This window comes from Mustela putorius, unplaced genomic scaffold (genome assembly GCF_011764305.1).
Source record: "Mustela putorius furo isolate JIRA1106 unplaced genomic scaffold, ASM1176430v1.1 tig00003942_pilon_pilon_pilon, whole genome shotgun sequence".
Taxonomy (NCBI): domain Eukaryota; kingdom Metazoa; phylum Chordata; class Mammalia; order Carnivora; family Mustelidae; genus Mustela; species Mustela putorius.
In genome coordinates, this window is record NW_025422087.1 from 13,411,084 (window position 1) to 13,436,087 (window position 25,004).

A 25,004-nucleotide genomic window follows, 5' to 3' on the forward strand; every position below is an offset into this window, starting at 1 on the left:
TCCTTTCCGGCGTCTGGGTTAAAACTAAACATAACTACCCTCTCTTTCATATGTCTTAAAAGTAAATCAAGGAGGGGGGATTGTATTTGGCTGACAACATTAAGAACCACGTATATTTAATAAAACCATTCCCCTTATCATTCTGATGCTAGCAAAACTATCCAATTTCCAAATTACTGCATCAGCAGTTCTCAATGAAGCCGAATCGGCCACAGCACATGTATAAATTCTTTGTTGTCTGGTTACTTGAGGTACATTTCAGGATACAATCACGTGATTTCGTGACCAGAAAGCCACCATTATTCAACTAAAACAGGATGAACTCGATTTTAGTTTTATAAACAAATGACCCTTAGAAAGAACCCACCAGATCACCAGACTGTCAGCCTTCCCATGTTTCTGTATCTTACTAGCAGCTGTGTCCTCATGAGAGCAACGTAAGACACAGTGGGGAGCACAACTTGGGGCAGCTATCCCACCGTCCACCCCAGAAGCACCTGGCGTGAACCCCATAGGGAGGATATTGCATGGGCCTCACTCACGTGGTGGGCCCAGCAAGCGGGGACAGAGAAGGCTGTCTCTGCACCACGGGTTTCTTCAGCTACGGCACCCACTCATCCCTCCGTGACGTGGAGTGAAAACCCAGCTCAGCACGCAGGCAAGAAGACAAGCCGCGACCCCACAGAGCCCTCAGGACACAAGCGTGCGTCAACTCAGCCAGTCACGGACAGATGACAACTCCAGGTGGGACTGGGCCGCCCCTGCTCCAGTGCAAACGGGACCAGAGCTTACCGGTGGAGAAGGGCGGCCCTCTGGAATGGGTCTTGGTTAGCGCGCTCTGCACTGCCTGCTGAAAGTTCTTCCCGGGAGCCTGACGCTGCGTGTACATGGAGTATATGGAGCTGGCGGCCACGGTCTGGGGCTTCCGCAAGGGTGGGGGAGGGGTGTCCTTGGAAGGCTGTGGGGTGAAGGGCCGGACGGCCGCGGCTGGAGGACTCTCTTGCTTTCCAGCTGCAGATAAGGCCTGGCTCTGGCTGGCCGAGGGCGCGCCGGGGGGCACCACGACCCTCTGTGGCTGCCCCGATTTCAGTTTGCTTCCCACGGACGCCACACCTGCTGACAACTGTGGAGGGTTTCCATCTGGCTTCAGGTCTGACGCTGACTGAGGATTTTGCCCAAAATAAGGCAAGTTAATCTGTTTTGGTTTTGACGGAACAGGAGGCGGCACTTTAGCCACATTTTTACTTGCAGCCTGAAACACACACACACACAAGGCAGTTAAAACACTGTCCAAATGGGTATACAGCATGTGTTAGATAACCGAATTTCGCGAATACTGGCTCTATGTTTTCAAGTCAGTGAAAAACTCATAGGTCTCTTCACTGAACTATGTTTAATAAGGAACCAGAGAACTGCGCTATGGTTCCTGCCTGCACGCCTCTTCCTCATCATCACCCCCGACTCGGAGACTCCTACTCCACATATTCACAGATGACCCCAATAACCCAAAGTCCTCCTCGCTCATCACACCACTGTGGTGAAAACACCCAACTGGGAGCACACCACCATCACCCGTTGTAGTCAAAGGCTAGGATCCTAACAGTCACAGAAGATTCATGCCAAATCATTCCTGACAATACCTTGGCTCCAGATTCTGAAGCCAGAGGGTCGCTGAGTAGTGCACACACGATGTGCTTCAGCACGCTCCCCAGTTTTCAGAGAATCACACGAAATGGGAGCCAGCAGCAAGGATGGCCGCCGTTCTCCAATTACCGCAAACACACTTAAAGCTGCAGAATTCAAAATGACAGAATTCTGTGTTCTCATCTTCCAGAAATATTTTGGTTTTTCTTGCTCTCCCTCAACAGGATAGTCCCTCTCTTCTAAAGAGCATATACAGAATTACCACTGAATGTTAACCTGAGCCATTCTTCACACCTGAGCATCCCGCAGGATGTCCTCACTGCTCTGGTTCTTCCTCAGAGCCCCAAAGGGGGGTGGGGCGGCACACTGATCCACTGTGTCAAACATCGAAAAGGGACGCACTTTCTTTTCCTTCTCCCTCAGGGCAACCTCTCCATCATCACCTAAAGATGGAAAAAAATCACAAGGAGATTCAAGCCATTTGTAGTAAGACCTCTTTTTCACATGTAAGTTTCCCTCTCCTCAATCTCCTTGAAACCACACCCCCAAGACATGCTTCCCTATTTTTAATTGAGTTAACTGGAGAACTGCCCAGACGCTACACCAGTACCTGAACTCCGTAGCTAAATGAAGGTGTTCCGGAAGTGAACTCTGTCCCCAGGTTTGACACACCAGAAAACAAACTAAAGAAGACTGTGGTGACACAGACAGTGGAGCGTCTGACCCTTGGTTTTGGCTCAGGTCACAATCTTATGGTTGTGCAGTAGAGCCCCACATTGGACTCAGCACAGAGTCTGTCTGAAATTCTCTCTCTCCCTCTGCCCCTCCCACTCATACTCTCTCTCTCTCTCTCTCTCTCAAATAAATCTTTAAAAAAAGTAGAAAAAGATCGTGCAGTGCCTCTCAGACGTCAGAACAGAACCTCACCTTGGTCCGGGGCATCCCCCGAGCTCGCAGGCACGGAGGATTGGCTGGCGGAAATGTCTGCACTTGGGGAGCTCCAGTCAGGGCCGAGCAGATGGATTTTAGAGCCTACAATGCAGAAAGCAACCACAGTAACCAAGCATTCCAAACAGATCTCTAATGGTTCCTTTTGCTCTGAAAACAGCTTGAAATTTCAGACCCCCATCCATCCCTTAAACTTATTTAGAAAATATGAGAATTCAGATTCCTAATTTAAACTTACTGAAACAAATTTAAGATTAACTGTAGTCAACAGAAAATCTGCTTGAACCAGTGAGGACACCCTGCTTCTCACTGGTACGAAACTGTCACTGTCCTAGTCAGAAAACAACTTTCAACTTCGCAAACCAAGGGTTCCAAGGCATATCTGACACACCAGTTACGCACACACAACAAAGAGGCAAAACTGTGGACATGGACCAGTCTTCCACAGATCTGTGTGCTCTGTGCAGGTTTTCTCTACACAGATGTAGAAGCATCAAGGCCACAGCTCTGTCCTAATAGCAGCAAAACAGAGCCAGTTCCTTCTGCAGGGAAACCCAGACCAGGGGCTCTATGGCCTCACCCTGGTAATTATGGCAACATAATCGCAACTGTAGCATTAGCCATATTCTGCACGTGACAGGGGCTGGGGAAAAGAAACAATACTGGCCACTAGTTCTTCTCCCAGGGGTCTGAATGAGGATGTTTTCATCCCGCTTTCCTACAAGCCTCCCTTCATCTAGGACTCTAGTCACACTACTCCGGCTCACACCTCCCCACGCACTGAGAACTACACAGATGCAAAGACCACTAACACAAGATGCCTCTGTTATTGTCACTGTGAGCTTCCAGAAGGTTTATCTTTATTCTACAAAGAGCTAGCAAGCAAAGGCTCCTGTGTGAGCACATACACACAGAAAGCACCACCTGATTGGTGCTTACGTACTCGCGGTGCAGAACAGCGCAGAATGTACTGGCCACCTCACCTTCCATAATGATGAGACCTCTACCACATACGCAGTGTTTTTACACAAAAGAAAAAGCGGTCGAGTTATAAATATCAAATCAAAATGTCCTCATTAACAAGAAGGAATTCAAAACAATCTTCATTGCAGAAATATTATATTCCATCTCATTCCCAAACAGAATTGCATTATTTAGGGTTAAAAAATATATCATGGCGACGCCTGGGTGGTTGGTGAAGCATCTGCTTTGGCTCAGGTCATGGTCCCCGAGGCCTGTGATCAAGTCCTACATCAATTAATCTCCCTCTTCCTCTGTGTGTGCTCTTTCTAGCTCTCACTTTCTAATAAATAAAATCTTTAAAAAAGAAAAGAAAAGAAATGCATCACAGTGCTAGCAAAAACCACACACAGATTCTCAGGACTTAAACGTGAATAAGGAATAGAAAGACATTTTTTTTAAAACCCCAGGGAGTAAATGACAGTGAGGACAGGAAGAAGACGCTGTGAGAGGGACTGGAAGTGAACCCTTTTACCTTGACCCTGGAAGGCAGGCCCAGAGCGCATGTTGGGCAGTGTGTGTACTTTAAGCGGCCCTTCCGGAGCCTGCATGGCCAAGGAGCTGTCCGGCAGAGCTGGCTTCACCAGAAGTTCAGGCCTCGAGGGGACACGGGGCATCGTGGACGACTGGATGTAGGGCCCCACTGCGGCCACACGACTGGGAGCCGGCAGCCCTTGCGGGGGCAGGTTTCCATCCGATGAGACCTTAGGGAGAGGCACGGGAGCATGATGAGTCCCACCACATCCAACTCAGAGAGGCTGTGGCACTGACTAACCTATAAATATCAGCGCTTCCAGGGTCTCATCCCACAGCGTCCTGGAGCCGCCCCACCGCAGCCCCGCAGCAGGAGCACCCAGGCGCGGCTCCAGAGGCGGCTGCCCACGTGACCCGCGGGGCAGCGGCGGCCACTTACCGGGAGGCTCTCCTTCTGCTGCAAGGCTGCCTTCTTCTTCCACAGCCGGTCCCGCAGCTCATTAACACGCTTGTCCATGACCGCCACCTCTGAATTGCGCTTATTCAGACACTCACGCTGTTGCTGCAGCTTGGCATTCTGCTCCTGATTCAGTTTGTTTCGTAACTGAATAAAATGGGGGGGGGGGGGTAGCCAAGGAGTAGGAAGAAAAATTTCTCAAACAGATAATCACATGATTCACTATTACATAATTTCTAAAAACGTAAGGTCCCTCCACCTCTCCCCACTTCCATCTTATGGTTTAAACTGTCAGCCCACCCACTGTGGTTCTAAGGAATGCCTCCAATTTCCTGTGTCAGGTAACCTTAAGTTTATTCTAGACTCTCTGGGGTTTGGGTGTTTCCCCCCCCACACCCCGTTCCACCCCCAGTTTGAGGAAAAGAAATCAAAATCCCGCACTTAAAGCCACTTCTGTGGCAACTGTGCCCCTGGAGCAGGCCACACCTGCAGCTCCTTGTAGAGTCGGTCGAGCTCAGCCGCGGCAGACCGGCTGTCGTGACGTCCGTCTATCCTGCCGTTCTTGAGCATCTCCAACTGTCTGGTCAGCTCCTCCACTTTGGACACGGCCAGAACGAGCTCCCTCTGCTTTTGCTGGAACAAACTATTCATTTGCTCAATCTCCTCCACTAGAATGAGAACAAGAAAAGCCACAACAGTTGAAAAGAAAAATAAGAATGGAGTACTCCCAGGCAACCGGGCTTTACAACAAACTTCCTAACAAAAAGTACAGACGTTTTTCAGAAATGTCCTCCAACCAACCTATTTCTTTTACAAAAAACTGAAATCAACATAGACATTTCTAAATGTCCGTGCCTCCCTCTGAATAGATCCCTACCAGAATTTGTGTTATGAATATTATTAAGCTCCAAATTTTAGAAACAATGAAATTTATTGAGAACTTTTCATCTGTTTTATAGTGGTAGAGGAAGGTATTACATCACGAAAATTTTAATTAAAATAGCATTGTAATAGAGGGACCTATTATATGAATAAAAATCCTTGCCTTCATCATATTTTCAGTCAAAAAGTATTTAGAAAGAGAAAAACAAAATCCCATTAGTACATTTTTAAAAAGCTTGTCTAAAAAACCCAGCAGCTAAGGGCAACCCTCCTGGGTCCCGTCCCTGTGTGGGAGGCTCTGTACTAGATCACTCAATAAACTCTCCTTTGCTGCCCACCAAAATAATAAAAATAAAAATAAAAAATAATGAAACACCCAACACCTAAATTCAGTTCACGCGAACCAAAAGCATCAAAACTGCAGGGAATTGTGCTTTGAAAAGCCTTGATTTTAAAGCTGCCTACACACACAGCCATGGCTTACCATCACTCACGCAGGGCCCCACACCCATGTCCCTGTTTCCCCGTCCCCGTGGAGCTACATGCACTGGCCAGGCCCCTCCACAAGTGACTCACCCAGTCGGCCGTTGCTCAGCCTCTTTTGCTCCACATGGCCTTTCAGGGCGCGCACCTTCTTTAGCTTAGCTTCCTGGTTCTCAGCCATCTCCTTCAGCCTCTTGAGCTTCTCCTGCTCAGCAGCTTGTTGCTGCTGACGCTGATCTTGCTGTTTCAAAAACTTCAAGCGCTGCTCCTAAAAGGTAGAAACCATCATCGGGCAAATCCTTTTCAAAGGTGTATCGGCCCCAAAGGAAGCTGAGCGTAGCCGGAGGCAGTGGTGACCAGCCATGCTGCACGCTGCTGGATCCACCTCCGCCAGGAGTGAAGGACACAGCTCCTGGCCCCAACCCGACACTCTCTTGGGGTAAGACCCAAGCACGAGCATTCTTACTCCCGAGGGTTCTTGCACAGCTGGGGAACAGTGATCCCACAGGGGGTGCTCGTGCTTGGAGAGGAGCACACAGAGAAATATAAGGCGCTCACTACAAAGGTGGCCTTGGAGTCCAGTTCGGACTCATAACCCAAGCTCTGCCACTTATGGGCTTGGAGACAGCAAACCACATACCCTCACCGAGACAGGGGTCTCCTTCTTCAGCCAAAAACAGGGTGATCAAGAGCCTCATGGGGCCATGGTGAGGAATAAATGAAATGTGAGTGTGCACCTCATTGCACAGAACCTCACACAGCTAATGTACACTCAGCACACATACTTAGCAAAAAGCTTAAAAGCCACCCTGGCTTCAAAACCCACAATGTAACACTTTGTTTCTAGTATATTACACTAGTTACTTCACTAAAAGTGAGTAACAGTGGGGGCCTGGGGTGTCTGCCTTCAGCTCAGGTCATGATCTCAGGGTCCTGGGCTCAGGCTCCCTGCTCCACCAGGAGTCTGTTTCTCCCTCCCCTTCATGCACGTGCTCTCTCTCTCTCTCTCTAATAAATAAAGTCTTTTTAAAAAGTAAAAGAGCCACACAATTTATAATAAAACTTCTCAGAGTAATATCACTGAAATATATATAACACAAAAATAGTTTCAAGAGAAGACCCTGAGGTCAAAGATGCATTCTACTACTCGGTCTTTTTATTTGAATTCACGTCCCTGACATTGAAGAAACGGTGCCTCAGCGCCACATGGGAGCCTAGTGGGAAATGCACTCTCAGACCCCGAACCGTCCCCACTGTACCAGGATATGCATTTTCAACACAACCCCCTGGGGACTCCTTCACAACCTCAAGTTTGAGAAGCCACACTATTCCTGATTTTGAAAACACCAGCAGCCGGTGTCAGAGACAGAAGCAGACCCACAGGAACCCCAGTGAGCGCTACCCACGCCACAGGGCATGCTGCCGGGGACCCTGCACCAATGGTCTACCCCACTCCGGCAACCATACAGTCCCCGTGGGCATGGCCAGCTGCAGACATGGAGTGTTCAGACCGGGGCAACAAGTGAAAGCCAGCCCACCATCTGTGTTTCCCCCGTCACACGGCCAGTCACGAGTTTGTCCATGGCTGCTTTTCTGCCATGACCACAATGCTGAGAAGCCCACAGAGCCCACAGCACTGACCACGAGCCTTTATGGAGGAAGCGTGGTGCCATCTGGTCAGACGAGAGTTCAGGCTGGCGGGAGAAACAACAGGGAGACTGGTGGGGATGATAACAGAGAAGCTTCTGTTTCACCTGTTCGAGGCCAGGATGAGGACCAGTCTGTGGGGGCAGCATATCCCAAATAAAGGCAAGCAGCCTATTATCAGCACCATACAGCAGAAGGGGACAGGGTTAGCACTGATTGACTTTACAAGTCCCTCTTGCTGCAGTAATGATTCAGGACGGATCAGCCCAGAGCAGTTCCCTCTAGCAAAGTCGAAGGGCTCTTTATGCCTTTGCTGTTTTCCTGAGCCACAACATAATGTGGTTAATTTTGATCAGAACTAGGGTTCTGGAGATCTTTTTTTTTTTTTTTTTTTTTTTTTTTTTAAAGATTTTATTTATTTATTTGACAGAGAGAAATCACAAGTAGATGGAGAAGCAGGCAGAGAGAGAGAGAGAGAGAGAGGGAGGGAAGCAGGCTCCCTGCTGAGCAGAAAGCCCGATGCGGGACTCGATCCCAGGACCCTGAGATCATGACCTGAGCCGAAGGCAGCGGCTTAACCCACTGAGCCACCCAGGCGCCCGGGTTCTGGAGATCTTAAGCAACTTGGATGATCTAAGAATTTCCACAAAATGCTGTGGTACAGAGAAGACAGTGCCACAAAGCAGGTAACCTATGGGCTGACAGGATCAACTTGTATCTTGGGGTCACTGGCATAACAGCATCCACAGAGGGGCCTGTCCAGTCTTTACAGGACCTTTACCTTTGTAGCCAGCATTTGTTGCTGGGCCTCGATCTGCTGCTGCTGGCGAGACGCCATTTCCTGAAGCTCAGCAAGAGTCAGATCCATCCTGGGGCTGTTAACCTACACATGAGAACACAAAGAAGCCAGCTGCAAGACCAGCACGGAGACTCTTCCCTTGGAGGCCTGTGGAAGCTTCCCCTGAGCCCCACCGGACACAGTTTGCCATTTTCTTCCATGACATGAAAGGGATCACTAATTTTTATATTAATATTCCCACAGTGACTTGTTTCGATGGAAGACCCACTAATATACAAACCAACACTCTTTTAAGTTATAAATGAAAATTAAACAGTCTCAGTAGTCTGTGACAGAAATGGAACAATTTAGAATTACCTTGTTCTGGACTGAATTTATATTAGAAAAACAATGTTGGATCACACTAAACATGCTATTGGGGCCCTGGCAGCTAACCTAAAACGACCTTTACAAATACTGCACTAGCATCAGAAAATTCAGGAGTTATCAGGAACAAATGAGACGTCTACTCTATAGAACATGGTCCTAGGCATTCTAGCCAGTGTGTGCAGCAGAGTGAGAAGACAACATGAGCTGTATCCAGCTGTATCCAGTCGCCCATGAGGAAAATGGTGTGGAATCCACAGAGGAGCTACCTGAACTAGGAGGCTGTTTAGCAAGATTGCAGGATAAATTATTGCTATGCAAAAAATCCATTGTATTTCTTATATTAACAACCAGAAATATAAAAAAAATTTTAAATACCATTTATAGTAGCATACAAACCACAGAGTACCAAGGAATCAATTTAACAGATGCCCAAGACCCGTGCCCTGGAAACCCATAACCCCGGTATACTGAATGACGGTATACTGAGGGGCACAGTCCCACCAGGTTTCTCATACTACCTGACCGCACGACATAGCTCGCTTTGGGGGCCAACATGGTAGTGCTGATGGCAAAACAGAGAAGCAGAGAACACAAACACAGATCTGCACATATGCCAGGCAAACTGACTTTTGACAGAAGTGCAAAGGCACTGGAGTAACAAACAGTCCTTTCAACAAACATGGCTCAGTCAACTGAGTATCCACCTATCCATGGACAAAACTTAAATTCTCACACAACATACAAATGTCCACCCAAAATGGATCATAAAATGTAATGTAGAGTAACAGCACAAAACTTTTAAGTTGAGCAATTATATTTAACCAAAATTTAGAACAAGACACAGATTGGGGAAAATATTTGCAAATCATATTACCTAATAAAGGACCTGGATCCAGAGTAAGGAAGAATTCTCAAACCCAATACTAAGAAAGCAAACAAACCAACAAAGAAAAATATGAACAAAAGACCCGAACAAATACTTCACACCAAAAAAGATATACAAATGACAAATCAGTGCACGGAAAGACACCAATGTCATCAGGTATTAGAGAAATACACACTAAAGCCTACTAGCCAAAACTGAAAGGACTGACCACACCAAATGTTGGCAAGGATGTGGAAAAACTGGAACTCTGATGAGACTATAAACTAAAACAATCACTTTGGAAAATGGTCTTGCAGCTTCTTAAAAAGTGAACACACACCTGCCACATGACTCTGTCCTCCCACTCCTAGTATGTACTCAAGACAAATAAAAGAATAGACCCATACGAAGACTTCCACCCAAATATTCATTACCACTTAATACAGAGTAACCCAAAGCTGGAAACAACCCCAAATCCATCAAGAGAGAAATGGATGAACAAGCCACATCCGGACAAGGCAAGACCTCTCAGCAATAAAAAGGAACCAACTACTGATGAGATGGATCAAAATAATGATGCTGAGCAAATTCAGACAAAAAGACTTGAGACAGCATGACTCCATTTATGTACAAGTCCAGAAAATAAAACTAACTTGTAGTGACAGAAAGTGGACCCACCAGGGGGTCCTGGAGGATGGGGAGAGAGGCAAGAAGGGAAGGGTTGCAAAAGGACAAGAGGAAATTCTGGGGATGAAAGATAGTGTCACTACCGGGCTGAGGGGGACAGTTTCACACGGGTACAGGCATGTGAAAACTTACCACTTTGTGTACTCAAACTGTGAGCCATTTATGATACTTCCATAAAACCCATTGAGGGGGAAAGATACCCTGTGTCGAGATGCATTCGAACCCTGTTAATGGCTAAAACAGTTTTTGGTCATCCTTATATGAGCTTTTCATCTCTGTAAGAGAACTATATGATCTCACAAGAGAAACGAGAATTTGGGGAAAAGCAAGGCGGGAACAAATGGCCTGCATTCTCCCATAAATTTACCCTACATTGGAGAAAGATGATATAGCTAATTCCTTACAGTATTAAAAATTCTGAGCCCTGAAAAGAAAACATCCGTAAGGTGCCCCCAAAGATACTTGCTAAAATTCACATGCAACAGCGAGGGCATTAACATGTACTTTGTCATTTTACTAAAGCAATTACAGCAAAAAACAAAATCATACCCACAAAAAAATCCTCCCTTCTGAATTTGCAGTATATCCAGCATCTAACTGCTCTCAAAAGTCAGCCATGCAGAGAGCATTAAAATTAATCCTTTCTATGAAATACATTTGAAACAACCCTTTAAAAAGCAGGCCTTGTTGGGGCACCTCAGGGGTATGGGTTGGCTGAGTCAGTGAAGCACCTGCCTTTGGCTCAGTTCATGATCTCAGGGTCCTGGGATCGAGTGCCGCTCAGTGGAGAGCGCTCCTCCCTCTCCCTCTGCTCCCACCCCTACTGTGTATGCTCTCTCTCCTCCCCCCTCTCTCAAATAAAGAAATAAATCTTAAAAAAAAAAAAAAAAACAACTAAAAAACTAAAAAGCAGCCATCCTTCATAACCCGCTGAGCAACAAAGTAGCAAAAACCGTCCTTCCTAAGTGGTGAGTGACAAAGTGGCTATGAAGTAGCAATGAGCGAGAGCGAACAGTTACAAGAGCAGCCAGCAAGCACATAAACCATCACTTACCCCGTTCTCCTTCCTTCGATGTTCAGCAGGGACTTTCACACCATTTCTCTTTAAACTTGGATCCTGAGTCCGTGGTCCACTCACTAAGGAGAAAATTCAAAACTGATGCGTTACCCACCACAAGAGCTGGCAGATGCTATTAAGGACTGGCTCATTTCTGAGCTCTGTGATTCTTGCTCCTAAATATCAAGTAGAAAGTAGACGGTAAACAAAATATTTTCTCATAACAACAGAGTGAAGGTCTCATAGTTCTGCCTGTTTTGGAAAACCTTACTTGGAAAGGTGCACACTCAGCAGCAGACAGTACCGTGTGCTGACTGCTCCCGGGAGAGCTGCACCATCCTGGCAGCAGAAGACAGAAAACCAACAACAGTAACATACTTCTGACGGCGGGTCATGCGCCTCACCTGCTCCTCACTGCTCCTCCTAGTACCCCAGCTACTCAGCGGCGAAACCAAGAGCTCCCACTGGAAGGAACAAGGGCAAGTTAAATCAATCCATCCTTGTGCCCATTAAACATGCTTGGAACTTACTCGGAAAAAAGTAACCTTCCAGGGGTTCTGAATAGTTGGTTTACTGAGGGCATTTTATGGTAATCCGTGAGTACCGTGAAGTGTGTCTCCATTTATTTCAGTGAAAAATGTCCGTTTTTCTTAGCTTAGAAAAGTACTAACTGGAACACTATATATTGGTGGGGTTTTTTGGCTAAAAAGAATTTTTTGAGTCAAAATACAGGTCTCGCAGTACCATGCACTGCATCATAAAAGGAAAATAGTCTTAATTTAAAGTGATACATTGTTAGAAATTAACATCAAAACATTTTTTAAGTATGTGGAATCAAACTTACACCTGTAATTCCCAGAGATTGGCAAACACATGATCGCCCAAGAGAAGTTTCAGATTAAAATTTCCTCTGAATTGGGGCACCTGGGTGGCTCAGTGTGTTAAGCCTCTGCCTTTAGCTCAGGTCATGATCTCAGGGGTCCTGGGATTGAGTCCCGTCTCGGGCTCTCTGCTCAGCGGAGAGCCTGCTTCCCTCTCTCTCTGCATGCCTCTCTGCCTACTAGTGGTCTCCCTCTGTCAAATAAATAAAATCTTTAAAAATAAAAAAAAATTTAAATATCTCCTCTGAATTAAACGTCTACTATATCTACTTAGCACAGAATCCCATGCCAATAAAGGTCTGTCCTCAGAGCCAGGTATGACATGTACACCTAACTTGAACGCATTAGCTTTATTTTTAAAATACTGTTCAAATTCTCTGACAACACAATCTGTCACAATATTTCTGTAAGAAAAAAAATCTACCATTTAGGAATTACTGCTTTCTTTGCTGCCTCAAAGACAGGGCACTGAACCAGCAGGAGCACGTTCAGCACAGGACACTTTCAGGGCCCCGGGAGCTTGAGAAAGAGCTCACATCCACGCTCAGCACAGGTCCCAGGTGAGCAGCTCCCAGGTCACGGAGTGGAGACTGTGGCTGCCCTGCCCCCAGCCACAGTCCAGAGGAATGCGCAGAAAGGTTCCCACCCTGTGGGGCAGTGACGCTGCTGTGTCCCCGCTCGAGCACTGGGGGGCGCTGGTGTGTGGGACGCTGTGAACACAGCTGCACTACTGGATGGTGTTTCTCACCTTACAGACTGAGAGCCCGCCACTGAGGCTCCTGAATAATTTAGCCACTACATACACAGAAGATCCGCCAACAGTCAGCCAACAGGTACAAGTCAGCTTCCTCCACGAGGATGTGTGTGGTAATGTCAACAAAGGACAAAATAAAAATGTGCTGTCGATGCCCATGTAAAACTACAAAGGAAATGCGTGTGCTGATGGGAAGTGAACGCACAGAATGGCACATGGCCTCGGAGAGGGGGCCAAAGTGCTAGCGCCCCTCACCTGCAAAGCGCGGGCGTCCACATGCCACAGCGGCCCCCACAGTCCAGTCACTAATTTCTAACCACCAGACACCAAAAGGACATAGTTATTAAAGCAGTAATACAGAGAATTAACATCTGCTACCTACTTAACTGCTCCCAGGCATTATGTACTGAGGTCACAAATCCTCGACTTTCCATTTTAAAAGTTCTCCCATCTTTAGAAACACCTAGTAATCCTGCACAGATCTGACTGGAAACAAGGCCGCCAGGGTCCTGGGATGGCTGCACCCTCAGGGTCCAGCAGCTTTCAGCCCACTGTTCCTCTACTGGCACAGCGCCCATCATCACCTTCCCCTCCTTACCTTGTCTCCACACTCCACTGCGAACCCTCGGTTCCCACAGGTGCGAGCACCTGACCCCCGAGTCCTCCGTCCCACGTGACTTCCATCCAAAGCTAACCTCTTGACCTCTAATTCCCGCTCATTTCATGGCCCAAATGGGGCCCTCATCACCTAGAAGCTCGCTCCCTTTGGAATCTTAAATTCAGACATTCTCCTTTTTGACCCTAAGTTCCTCTCACCACACCTGCTCATGAGCCCAAGACCAAGGCCGCAGTCTCTTCCCCTGCCCAGCATCTCCCCGCAGCCCTCTCCTCCATCCCTTCCCACCAGCTGAAGTTGTCCTGACCATGGCCTCCTCTCCCCATCCACCCTCTGAGCTGGACCAGCAAAACCCCAAGCCCGGGTCAATCCAACCATCTTCTTAGAGCCGCCCAGACTGCTAAAGCATGCCTGGAAGGAATGCCCCTGGTCTCGGAGTCTGTGATCTCACCTGGGCCCCAGCAGCCTGCCCCTTGCCCCAGGCAGACGCTCACCTATTCCCCACAACAGTTCACACTGGCCTCTATACCTTCCCAACCCCGAGAAAACGTTCAGACAAGAAGCCCCTCCACCTGATCCCACAAAGCACATGCCTGCCACCATCCCCGCCGGCTCCCTCTCCCTCCGCTACAGCGGACACCGGCTCCCTCCTGCGCCCAGGACCTCGTCCCCACTGAGGGAGTACCTTCTCAGGTGCACACCCCCTCTCCTGCACTTTAGCCTCCTGATCTGGGGACTTTTTTCTACCCGCTCCTCCCCTCTTCAAAGAAAACAAATGAAAGGAAACCACACCCTTTCCTCCCCGACAGTCAGGTCTCCGAAGGTCTCGGAAGCTGGCCTCTTCTCTAGCTTCCATGTCCCTTCCTGTCCCGTACCCCTCACGTCACCTGGCTCCTGATCTCCCCGTTTCTCCGACGTGTGGAGTCCAAGTCCACAGCTTTGCTCGGATTCACACAATGTTACCTACCTGTGTCCCTGCCGGGGGGCCGTTCATGACGGAGGAAGAAACGAACTTCATTCCTCTGACTGCCAAACCTCTGCAGAACATCAAACATCCGCTCATTATCAGCAACTGGACGTTCTAAAGGAAACAAACAGAAGTCACATGACTTGCAGGTACAGAAAAGAGCGTTTACTACCCATCCTTCATGCAAATTATGCCTGTAGGAAAAACTGAGCATCCTTGATGCTTTCTTCTCATTAAAAGGCTCTTAGAAATAAAGCACCAATGATTTTCCACACACACAGTCGGTGTCGACGCTGTGGGCGCTGGAAGGGGGAATGGGTCTGGGCTGGCTGCTATGAGCACAGGAGTGATCTCAGTGCTCCTGACTGGCCATAGGCTCGCCGAGGGTTCAGAACCCTTGCTGAGGGTTCAGAAGTCTCTGTAAACTTTTGGCCTCTGAGGTCCCTTCTAACCCAAACGTTCTAGGGTTCTTCAAATTTAAATAAGAAATTAGAAATAACTTTCTACATAAACAGCGTAGGGGCACCTGGGTGGCTCAGCTGGCTGAGTGTCAGAGACCTTGGATTTCAGCTCAGGTCATGACGTCAGGGTCATGAGTTCAAGCTCCACGCAGGGCTCACTCAGCAGAGCATCAGCTTGGGATTCGCTCTTCGTTTAGTCCTTCTCCCTGCTCATGCACAGGTACTCTCTAAATCCGATCTTTAAATAAAGGCCAATTCTACTGTTAGCATATTTTTAAGCTATAATTCTATAAACTACGTTTAAAAAATCAGACATACCCAATTCTAAACAAAAGGCTATTTTACAGCACTGAAAACAGAGTTGACCCATGAATGACATGGGTATGACCACCTAGGTCCACTTATAGGAGAATTGTTTTTGATAAATACAGTTCAGTCCTGAAATGTATTTTCTGTTCCTTATGGTTTTCTCTTTTTTTTAAAGATTTATTTGAGAAAGAGCGAGCGCACGCACACATGCATGTGTGGTGGGGGGAGGAGCGGAAGGAGAGGGGAGAAAATCTCAAGCAGACTCTTCACAGAGCACAGAGCCCAGGATGGGGCTCGATCTCACAACCTGAGCAGAAACCAAGACTCAGATGCCTGCCTGACTGAACCACCCAAGTGCCCCACGATCTTCTTAATAGTACTTTCTTCCCTCTAGCAAACTTGATTGAAGAACACATAGTATATAATATTTAGCATCCAGAATATGTATTCATGGACTGCTGATGTGGTCAGCGGAGCTTTCAGGCAACACTAAGACATAAGGAGTGCAGTTTGGGGGAGTCAAAAGTCCCATGCAGATTTTTGACTGCACGAGAGGGTCGGTGCTCTGAACCCCCACATTGTTGAAGGGCCAACTGTGTATCTTTCCAGCCCCTCTTCCAGTGAGACTGCCAGTTGTCAAAACTTCTCTAGAGACAAAAAGGACACAGAATACTCTAGTAGATGGAAACTTCAGGAGAAATCATGTATCTTAAGCTACCCTCAAAATATCCTCCAACCTCAAGGACCTGGATATAAAAACCAAACCTATTGTTCGAGGACCCAACTGCTTAAAACCAGAAATACTGGGGCACCTGGGTGGCTCAGAGGGTTAAAGCCTCTGCCTTCAGCTCAGGTCATGATCCCGGGGTCCTGGGATCAAGCCCCACATCCGGCTCTCTGCTCAGCAGGGAGCCTGCTTCCTCCTCTCTCTCTGCCTGCCCTCTGCCTACTTGTGATCTCTGTCAAATAAATAAACAAAATCTTTAAAAACAAAACAAAACCCAGAGATACTTAAGTGTCTGCCTTCAGGTCTGGTCATGCTCTCAGGGTCCTGGGATCAAGTTCCACGTCAGGCTCCTTGCTCAGCGGGGAGTCTATTTCTTCCTCTGCCTCTCCCTGCTTGTGCTCTCTCTCTCTCTCTAGCACTCTTTCTCTTACTCTCTCAAATAAATAGAAAAGTCTTTAAAAAAAAAAAAAAAAAAAAGCAGAGCTACTCCAGCACTAAGTTTTAATAGAGGAACGTTCAAAGAGCCTCAGAAAGCACTGTGCACCTGCCCTTCGTCACAGCCACCAGGTTTGTGGACGCACCCCAAGCCCAGTCCACTCAGCCACAACAAAGTGCCACTCTGCTTGCAGCCCTGGAAGTGACAGAGGTGCCCCTCCTCGCCCCTAAGCCCCAGAAATCCCAAGTGACCCCCCAAAAGGAAACACCCCAGCAGATACCCCCCCAACAGAGCTTCTGAGTAACCTGCCACCTCCTGACCAAACACACGCATGCTCGTGCACGCACACTGGTGCAAGCGCACACATACTCCCTCGAAACGCCGAAGGGAACCCTGCGCGCTCTGGGAGCCCCAAGGAGGCAGAGCAGGCTGCGCACGCACACACACACCTCACAGTCCTGCCTGTGCCCCGTGCCCACCACCTGCTCCACCCACAGCCATCCCTGCCGCAGGGTCACAGGCAAGGCTGGCCAGGAGCTTCAGTTACAAAGCCACTAAGTGAAAAAGACAGGAACCTGAGACCCAAGACCTTGCTCTGAATCACAGCATCATGCAGACAGCCTACACATGAATCATGAATTCACTCCAACCAATCTAAGTCCTAACACGACCTTCCACGGAACCTTTCAAGGCCATCCTCAAATTTATCTGAAAAAGGAAAAATGGAAGAATGGCTCATTTATTTTTTTTGAAAAAGTACAACAATGAAATGAAAGCACTTGCCTTACAGACACTTAACGTACTCTTAAACTATAGTAATCAGAACCGCTTGATCCTTTCATAAACAAGACAAAAGCAACGGAATGAGGCTTCCAGAAACAGGACTGTGCACGGGATCTAACCTGGCCTGCGGGGATGTTTCACGTCGGTGAGAAAGAAACCACCGTTGGGTAAGGCATCTCAGACAATTCACTCCCTATTCAGGAAACAAGGAATTCCCTCCCTAACTCACACAAATCACAAAAGTTAATGGGGGAGGAAGGAAAATTCTTTCAAACTTAGAGCATTACGTAAGAGGAGAGTAGGTTTACAGCCTTGCGGGAAGGATCCTTTTAAATCACACAAACAGGCCTAGGATCCAGAAGAGTTTCTGTTTTTGAATGCCTACAAATCAAGAGACAAGTGCCAAGGGAAACGTGAGCAAAGACTGTGGAGAAACAATATTTTAAAAATGGAAATCCAGGGGTGCTGGGTGGGCTCAGGCAGAGGAGCATGAGACTTGAGCTCCAGGCTGACTCTGGGTGTGGAACTAACTCAAAATGTAAATAAATAAATAAATAAATATGGAAACCCTAATGGCCAACAAACAAATAAAAGAACAGGCAACCTCAGCTATCAGCTTAGCTGACGAAAGATTCTTTGAGAAATAAGTGGTATGGGTGTGAGTGGCCAGCCTCTATGGAAGGCAATCCAGCACCACATGTTAAATTTTCAAGTGTGTGAACCTTTAAGCAATTCCACTTCGTGGTATGTACTCCAGAGAAAAACAGTTGCCCAGATCAAGAGGCTCCTGAAAGGAATCTCACCACAGCATTTATATAAACAAAGGCAGAGGGGTACCTGGAGGTAGGGGGCCTCAGTCAGTTCAGGGTCCAACTCTTGGTTTCACCTCAGGTCATGATCTCAGGGTTATGAGATTGAGTCTACATTAGGCTCCACATGAGCTATGGGATCTGCCTAAGAGTCTCTCTCCCCATCCTCCCCTCCCTCTCCCTGAGTACGCTCTCTCTCAAAAAAATTTTTAAAAAAAGTAAAAATCATGATATGGATTTACACATACTGGTCTGAAACACTAAGTTGCAGGATATTGACATGTATGACACTACTTACAGAAAGGGAAAAAAAAAACAAAACAGAAAAAGAGACAACACACAGAATTACTCCTATAGTACTACAATTACAAATGCAGAGACAAGAGTATGAAAAGTTCCCTGCTACGTTGAGCAGTTACACTGAGAGCAGGGGACCGGCATGGGGGAGAGGTTTCCATTCTGTCCACATTATTTCCTCTTTTGCAAAACAAAAACAAAAACAAAACAAAACAAAAAACCCACATTCAGGTGCAGTCATTTCTTTTTCTTTCTTTCTTCTTTTTTTTTTTAACCAAAAGAGTGAGAAGAAAGGAACTTTTCTAAACATCATCCCATAGTAAGGGTTACGGGCCTCAAGTGAGCAAGACACAGAGAGGAAAAAGAACAGGTGGAATCAGGAGTTCCCAGGAGACACCGAGCCTTTCCCAAGAGAAGGACACTGCTTCCTCACTCCCGACAGGGGCTTTCCATCATCTCAGTAAAGGGCACAGCACGATGATCTGTGGAATGCAAGGAGGCAGCCAGAAGCGGCCAGCAGTGCATTCATTCAGTCATTCAAGAAGCACTGACAGAGCAGCGTCGGACGCCAGGCCCTCTCCCTGAGCCAGGAACACTGAGGCACAACACACGCAAGCCTCTCCTCTTAGGAAGTCTACATTCTAACGCATGTGTTTGGGCTACAGGAAGTCAAGTGGCAAAAAAATAATGAACACACAAAACCTGGAGGATAAAATCAGGGTGGCTTCATGGCCACGGTAGCAGGATGCTCCAGGAGAGTCTCTGGGAGGACAGAACACTCCGGCTGAGCTGCAGGCAATAGCACCTGGAAAGCGACACAGGCAATGGGACAGGCTGGCACCAAGGGCCCTAAAGTGGGAAGGAGATTAGTTTCCTCGGGAACAGAAGGGAAGCTGCAGGCCAAGGAGAATGGTGCCCAATGACAGTGACACAAACTTCACAACCCAAGGTCAGAAATTTAGATTTTTTTCTCAGAAGAGAAAGCCACAGAGGAGTGGAAAGTTGGACTATCTCATTTTCATTTGAAAAGGATCATCTGGGTTACTTTATGTGAATAGTCTAATCTAGTTCCTTTGTGAAGGGAAAAGAAGCAAGCAATTCAGGGAGTGAGCACAGGACCTTCCAGGATACCCAACTGTAAGAAAGCTGGCTGAAGATGACAAAGAGGCCTGGGAGGGAGGGAGTTTGGCTACAGGCAGGTATTACGAATGGTGTGGACCCAATTAACCCGGTATAACGGGTGCTGGGACCCTTGGCCCCCTGGGAGAGAAAGAAGTAGTGGGACATCACCCAGGCCGTACAGGAACAAGGCAGAAATTATGGAAAATTACTCACACGTCTACAAACTCCTGAGGGGCCAGAAAAAGACCAGGCTCTTCCATTTGAGAGCTCCAAAGAAATAGAGTGAGGGACTGATTTCAAAGCCTAAAATAATGCCTATGATTTCACCACTGCCTTTTGCCACCATGGTAACTCAACACTGAAGAGCTTTCCCTAAAAACCTACAAAAACCGGGAGAGGGCAAAGCAATCAGGACGCCTTACGTTTCTAATTCAGTTGAGTCACAGCACAGAGGAACCATTCCTCAAGCATTTCCCGTGTCCAGCCCAGAAGCCCACCCTGCTGGGCCACCTGCCTGTCCTTGACCTTGTGTACTGGGTGCGGCGTCTTCACCATACTGCACAGAAGGACAAGAGCGGAAAGGCTGCCTATGCCACAGCGAAGCCAGTGAGAGAATGTCACACCCTGATGCACGTGCAAGTCCCCGGCTTCCCCACAGAGACAACACGCATGCCGCCCACAGCCACATCTACACAGCAGCACCATCCGGGTCTCATACCAGAGCCACACCACACTTCGGCCAGATGGCACTCGCTCTCGCCGGGCTCTTTGCACAGATCCACCACATCTCTGCACATCGTCTCGGGGGTCACAGGGACCTCGGTGAAGTGCTGCTCGCTGTCACTGAGGTACACGGTGAGAAACATCTGCCAACAGAGAGAGACAGCTTCTGTCAGTGTCCATACTGTGCCTTTCACTTTTCAGTCCCCTTGGGTCCCCTTCCCTAGCCCCTGTGCAGAGCGGCACAGCAGTCCGGCCCCTCAGCGAGCAGTGCCCGCAGAGCCTCCAGGATCCTTGGGGTTCAGGCAAACAAGTTCACACAAAAGACCCAACAAAGACAGGCTCTGAGGCTGTATTTGTTATTCGTCTGCCAAATAATTACATGGTTCCCCATAGGTGCCAGACCCATGCTCGAAACAGACCCTCCTACCAACACTGGGAGATTCGGGGTAGCTGCGGGCACCCTTCCTCCGCCAAAGAGGCTGGAGACCTAAGAGTGTGCTGCTCTGAGATGGTGGATCTGGGAAACAGGACACACAGCCTGGAGGGAAATCTAGCATTCATACCACGTGCTTCAACCACCTACTGAAAAAATCGTACTTATAAGGCTAAAATGTTTTAATCAAATACCTACATTACAGTCTAAGTCTTCATCAACAAGGTGTTAGCCGAGCAACGGGCTGTCAGGCTAACACTCACCCAGCCTCGCAGAGAAAATAAATCAGACAGCAGAAGATCTCCACCTCCAACCCACCTGCCACCTTTCTCCTAGTAAACACTGAGAGTAAAGAAAGCAAACTTTCACGCAGATAAACTATCCCCTGAAAATGTGAATTCCCAGTGCTGAAGAAACTGACCCAGCAAATAAACCGCAGATGGCAACCCATGAGCACCTCCTCCACGCAGGTCCGCGCGTATCTGGATAAAACACACACAGCCTGAAAGCAATCCCCCTGAGAGCACTGATCCTGCGAGAATAATTCTTCCCACGAAAGGAGAAGGCCAAGGCTTTGGTGGGTCCGCTCTGGACCAGCACACGTTCTATAACTGATTAATGGGCCACCAACATTGGGAAAAGTTGGGGGTTTAAGGCCACAAAAGAGCAGAATGAGTAGGACCCGCACTGGGCTCAGGCGGACACGGGCCACCCACAGCCTCCCCCTGAGGCTCAGCCTTCCTCGCCCACCTCCAGAAAGCAGCACGAGGCTCTTCTCTGCAAAAACGCAGGGCCTGCTTGTGGAGTGATGGACACCAGCCAAGTGGTCAGGCCGGGTGCCGCAGGAGTGCGGTCATGTGAGAGGAGGAGCCGGCAGGGGAGAACACCGCCCCACCCCAGGGTGAGCAGGCTCAGCACCAGGCACCTTGCAGCTCCTCCTTCACCTTCCACCACGTTTCCTTAAGGTCACCGCGTCCTTCCTTTTTCCAGCCAAAGCTCTCAACTCACAGGAACCCATGCAATGCACTGAGTCACCTGGCCCATGAGAGCACGCAGCAGGGAACCCAGAAAAATTAATACAGTGAATACGGGTGAACTGCAAATAAAACATGGGAAAAAACCATACGGCTTCCCAGGATGAACTGAGCAGCTTTCAAGCTAATCCTATGCGGTCCTTCCCCTCCCGACAAACTGTATTAATAAAGACACATCGTTCCAGGCTTCAACCAGAGAAGAAACCACACAGAAAGCCTAAAGCCTTGTCAAAAATCACCTGGAAAAACATAAAAAAGACTGCCTATGCTCACAGACTTCCAGCCTGCCGGAGCTCCGACAAATCATAGGGCACATTTCATGACACTCCGGAATTGCACAGCGGCTCTCTGAGCTCCCCACCCACCCAACACTGTCTGCGAAGTTGAACACTTCAAAACCAGGAAGTGTCTGCGCTGTACACAGCAGACAAGTGTTTGTGGAACTGCAGGGATACCGAGCGCAGCCCCACGGATCCTAGTACCCCACCCCCACCCCACCCCACCCCACCCCCTGGGGGGAACATGGAGGGGGGAGGGGTACTAGGACCCGTGCGGGCTGCACAGGCAGCTCAGAAACTCACATCAACCCCAGGCGAGCAGAGCCAGCACAACTCTCTCTTTACCTATGAAGAAATCGACTTGCTACTAAAATGACAGGGTTAATTCTGCTCTTTGGATCCATTCTTTACTCTTCGGGCTGTTCCTTACAGCAGGAAAATATTAGGAAATGCTCTATGTAACCCAAACTTTAACAGGGATCTGGTCTTTTACTTTCTGGAAAACAGCAGCTTCGTTTACTTAAAGGTATGATTACGAATAAGAACGATGAGAGATGTGTTCTGTTTAAGGTTACCTTTCCCCACAAGCCCACAGCATTGCATGAATGGCAGGTGCATGAGCTGACCCATTACCACCTCCCGCGTGTGAGGACTCGCTCAGTGCTGACTGCAGGACCCGTGCTCACGTGCTTGGGCTGGTGGCTGGTATGTGGGTGGTGTGACATTGCTCAGGACTCCTGGGCAAGAGGTCTGGGCTCTGCCTCCAAATCTGTTAATTATTAGCTAGACCTCCTTGGGGAAACCACGTCACCTCTCGGAGCCTCAGTCCCATCTTCAAAGTTAAGAGTCTTGTGCTCCCAGCACTGCCACCAACTTCGGGGGTCAGCGTCAAAGCGCACCTTCCTACAACAGCCGGCACGCTACAGCCAGCAATTGGGCCAGAGCAAGGGCCTGAACAAAGGCTGTGAGGAAGGGTGGGTTTCGTAGGAAAGAGGGGCCTGGTGACAAAATGGGGAAGAGAGCAGCGCTGTGAGCGGCGCGACTCGGGAGACAGTAAACTCGGGAGGAAAGGAGGCTGCTCTGCTTTGTGGCTGCGTCAGGCAGGGAGACGGGGAGGGAGGGGGCGCTGGTCTGGCTTAGAGGACTCGTGACATGCCCGAGCCAACACCTGCCACCACTGCCTCCCCAGGCCTCCTCTCCTAATCCCCTCCATCTCAGCCATCCTGCCCACCAAGCCTGTACACCTGCCCTGCTCTGTCTGCAGCTGGCCTGCCTGCTCCCCAGACCTGCAGGTCTGCACCGCCGTCCCAGCGAGGGTCTCCCCACTATCGCTGCCTAGATCCCGACACATGTGTGCACACGCACGCATGCATGCCTACCTCCCTGCTTTGGGCTCTCTTTGGCACGGTCCCTCAGGTACCACACTTCGTATTCGGTTAATTTGGCTTTACCCTCCATCGGCCCTTCTGGAATATCCGCAGTACAAAAGCTGGAGGTCTGTCTCTTTAGCACCGCATCCTCGGCCCCGCGGACCACGCAGCCCAGCACACGGCATGCACATGGTAGGTGCTTGTTTGCAGACAAGCGGGTCCTGCATGTTACAGACTCCCCTCGGACTTGCTCTCACCCCGAGTCCGCCTCCATCTGTGCAGAGGTGCAGCAGAGCACACAGCTGCCACCGGCCACTCCGATGGAACAGAGCTAGTGTCCTCTTGGTCCTCCCGCTGGCCCTAGCCAGCCATCGTCCTGCTTCCACACTTTCCCTTCATCTGTTACTGACAGGCCAGTGGCTCTACAGACTCGGTCCCATTGTGCAGGTTACCTTTACTGAACAGCTAACACAGCACACGGCCCAAAATTCAAAACAGGGGGAGCCGTGTGGAGAGGGGACATGGGTGCCACAGGCTTCTGCACAGGGCAAGGAGGGGACGGCGGGCAGAGTACATCTGCAGGGGCAGCAAGGGGAAAGGATTATAGGGGTGTCAGGTCACTGCTCCTCAAACTGGGGTGCAGACGGCTGGGCTCCATCCTCAGTCTCTGACTGAGTGGATCCGGGAAGAGGGCCAAGATGCTCCATTTCTAAAAAGTTCCCATCGAAGAGCCCACTGGAGGCAAATGGTCAAGAGACAGAGACACTGGTGACTGCCAGGGAGCTGGGGGAGTGACTGCTAACAGCTACAGGGTTTCATCTGGGGCAATGAAAATGCTGGAGTGAGTGTGAGGGTTGCACAACCTTGTGGAAAGTCTAAAAACCACTGAACTGCATACTTCAGAATGGTGGTATGTGAGTCATATCTCAATTTTTTAAAAAAAGAGGTCCTTGGAGGATTCCAAGCAGGGTAGCAAAGTGATGTCATCTACAACACTGTGGCCGCTGTGGGAGCAGATCCAGGGGACGACGCACATGCCATCTGAGAGGACATGCAGCGCCCGAGCTGTAGGGTGATGGCAGACACGGGGAAACGGCTGGATATGGATCTTTTACGAAGGCAGAGCCAGAGACATGCTTAAGGACAGCAGGCAGATATGAAAGGCAGGGAGAGACTGGTATAAACCTGATATGCTGTCTGGGTGCCCCCCCCACCCCATTCCCCACCCCCCACCCTCTGGTAAGTGACACAGGGAGGTGAGGAGGGGGCTGGCCGGGGGAGCCTCCAGGGCAAATCGGAGGCATCCACCAGCCACCAGAAGGGATACGTTACACCAGGCAACCACAGAGGTGCCTCCCCCACCCACGCCACTGCTAGGTGGACGCCACTACCGCCGCTGGCCACAGTATTTATAACTGCTACTTCTCCCTCCTAGAAAAATATGAGTAAAACAAAGCAAAGGCATCCCAACTTTGAAATATACTTCTAAACCCATTTCAACCACTTTTATTTTTTTAAGATTTTATTTATTTATTTGACAGAGAGAGATCATAAGTAGGCAGAGAGGCAGGCCGGGGTGGGGGGAGCAGGCTACCCCCTGAGCAGAGAGCCCGATGTGGGGCTCGATCCCAGGACCCTGAGATGACCTGAACTGAAGGCAGAGGTTTTAACC

General features: G+C 48.9%; 1 protein-coding gene across 5 annotated transcripts in view; it reads right to left on the reverse strand.

Annotated features, from left to right (window-relative positions):
• Window positions 1-25,004, reverse strand: part of TP53BP2 (tumor protein p53 binding protein 2) — a 56,137-nt gene that overhangs the window by 13,057 nt on the left and 18,076 nt on the right. For 2 of the 5 annotated variants that reach the window (XM_045069729.1, XM_004761874.3), the window contains exons 2-12: window positions 20,213-20,360; window positions 14,551-14,664; window positions 11,330-11,412; window positions 8,337-8,438; window positions 6,002-6,176; window positions 5,030-5,211; window positions 4,526-4,690; window positions 4,088-4,316; window positions 2,572-2,676; window positions 1,939-2,087; window positions 793-1,252 (exon numbers count right to left, since the gene is read on the reverse strand). In XM_045069729.1, the coding sequence (XP_044925664.1) occupies window positions 793-1,252; window positions 1,939-2,087; window positions 2,572-2,676; window positions 4,088-4,316; window positions 4,526-4,690; window positions 5,030-5,211; window positions 6,002-6,176; window positions 8,337-8,438; window positions 11,330-11,412; window positions 14,551-14,664; window positions 20,213-20,360 (1,912 nt within the window). Of the gene's footprint in view, window positions 1-792; window positions 1,253-1,938; window positions 2,088-2,571; window positions 2,677-4,087; window positions 4,317-4,525; window positions 4,691-5,029; window positions 5,212-6,001; window positions 6,177-8,336; window positions 8,439-11,329; window positions 11,413-14,550; window positions 14,665-20,212; window positions 20,361-21,071; window positions 21,372-25,004 lie in introns of those variants that run through there. The other 3 variants (XR_006603589.1, XM_004761875.3, XM_045069730.1) reach the window with 3 other exon arrangements.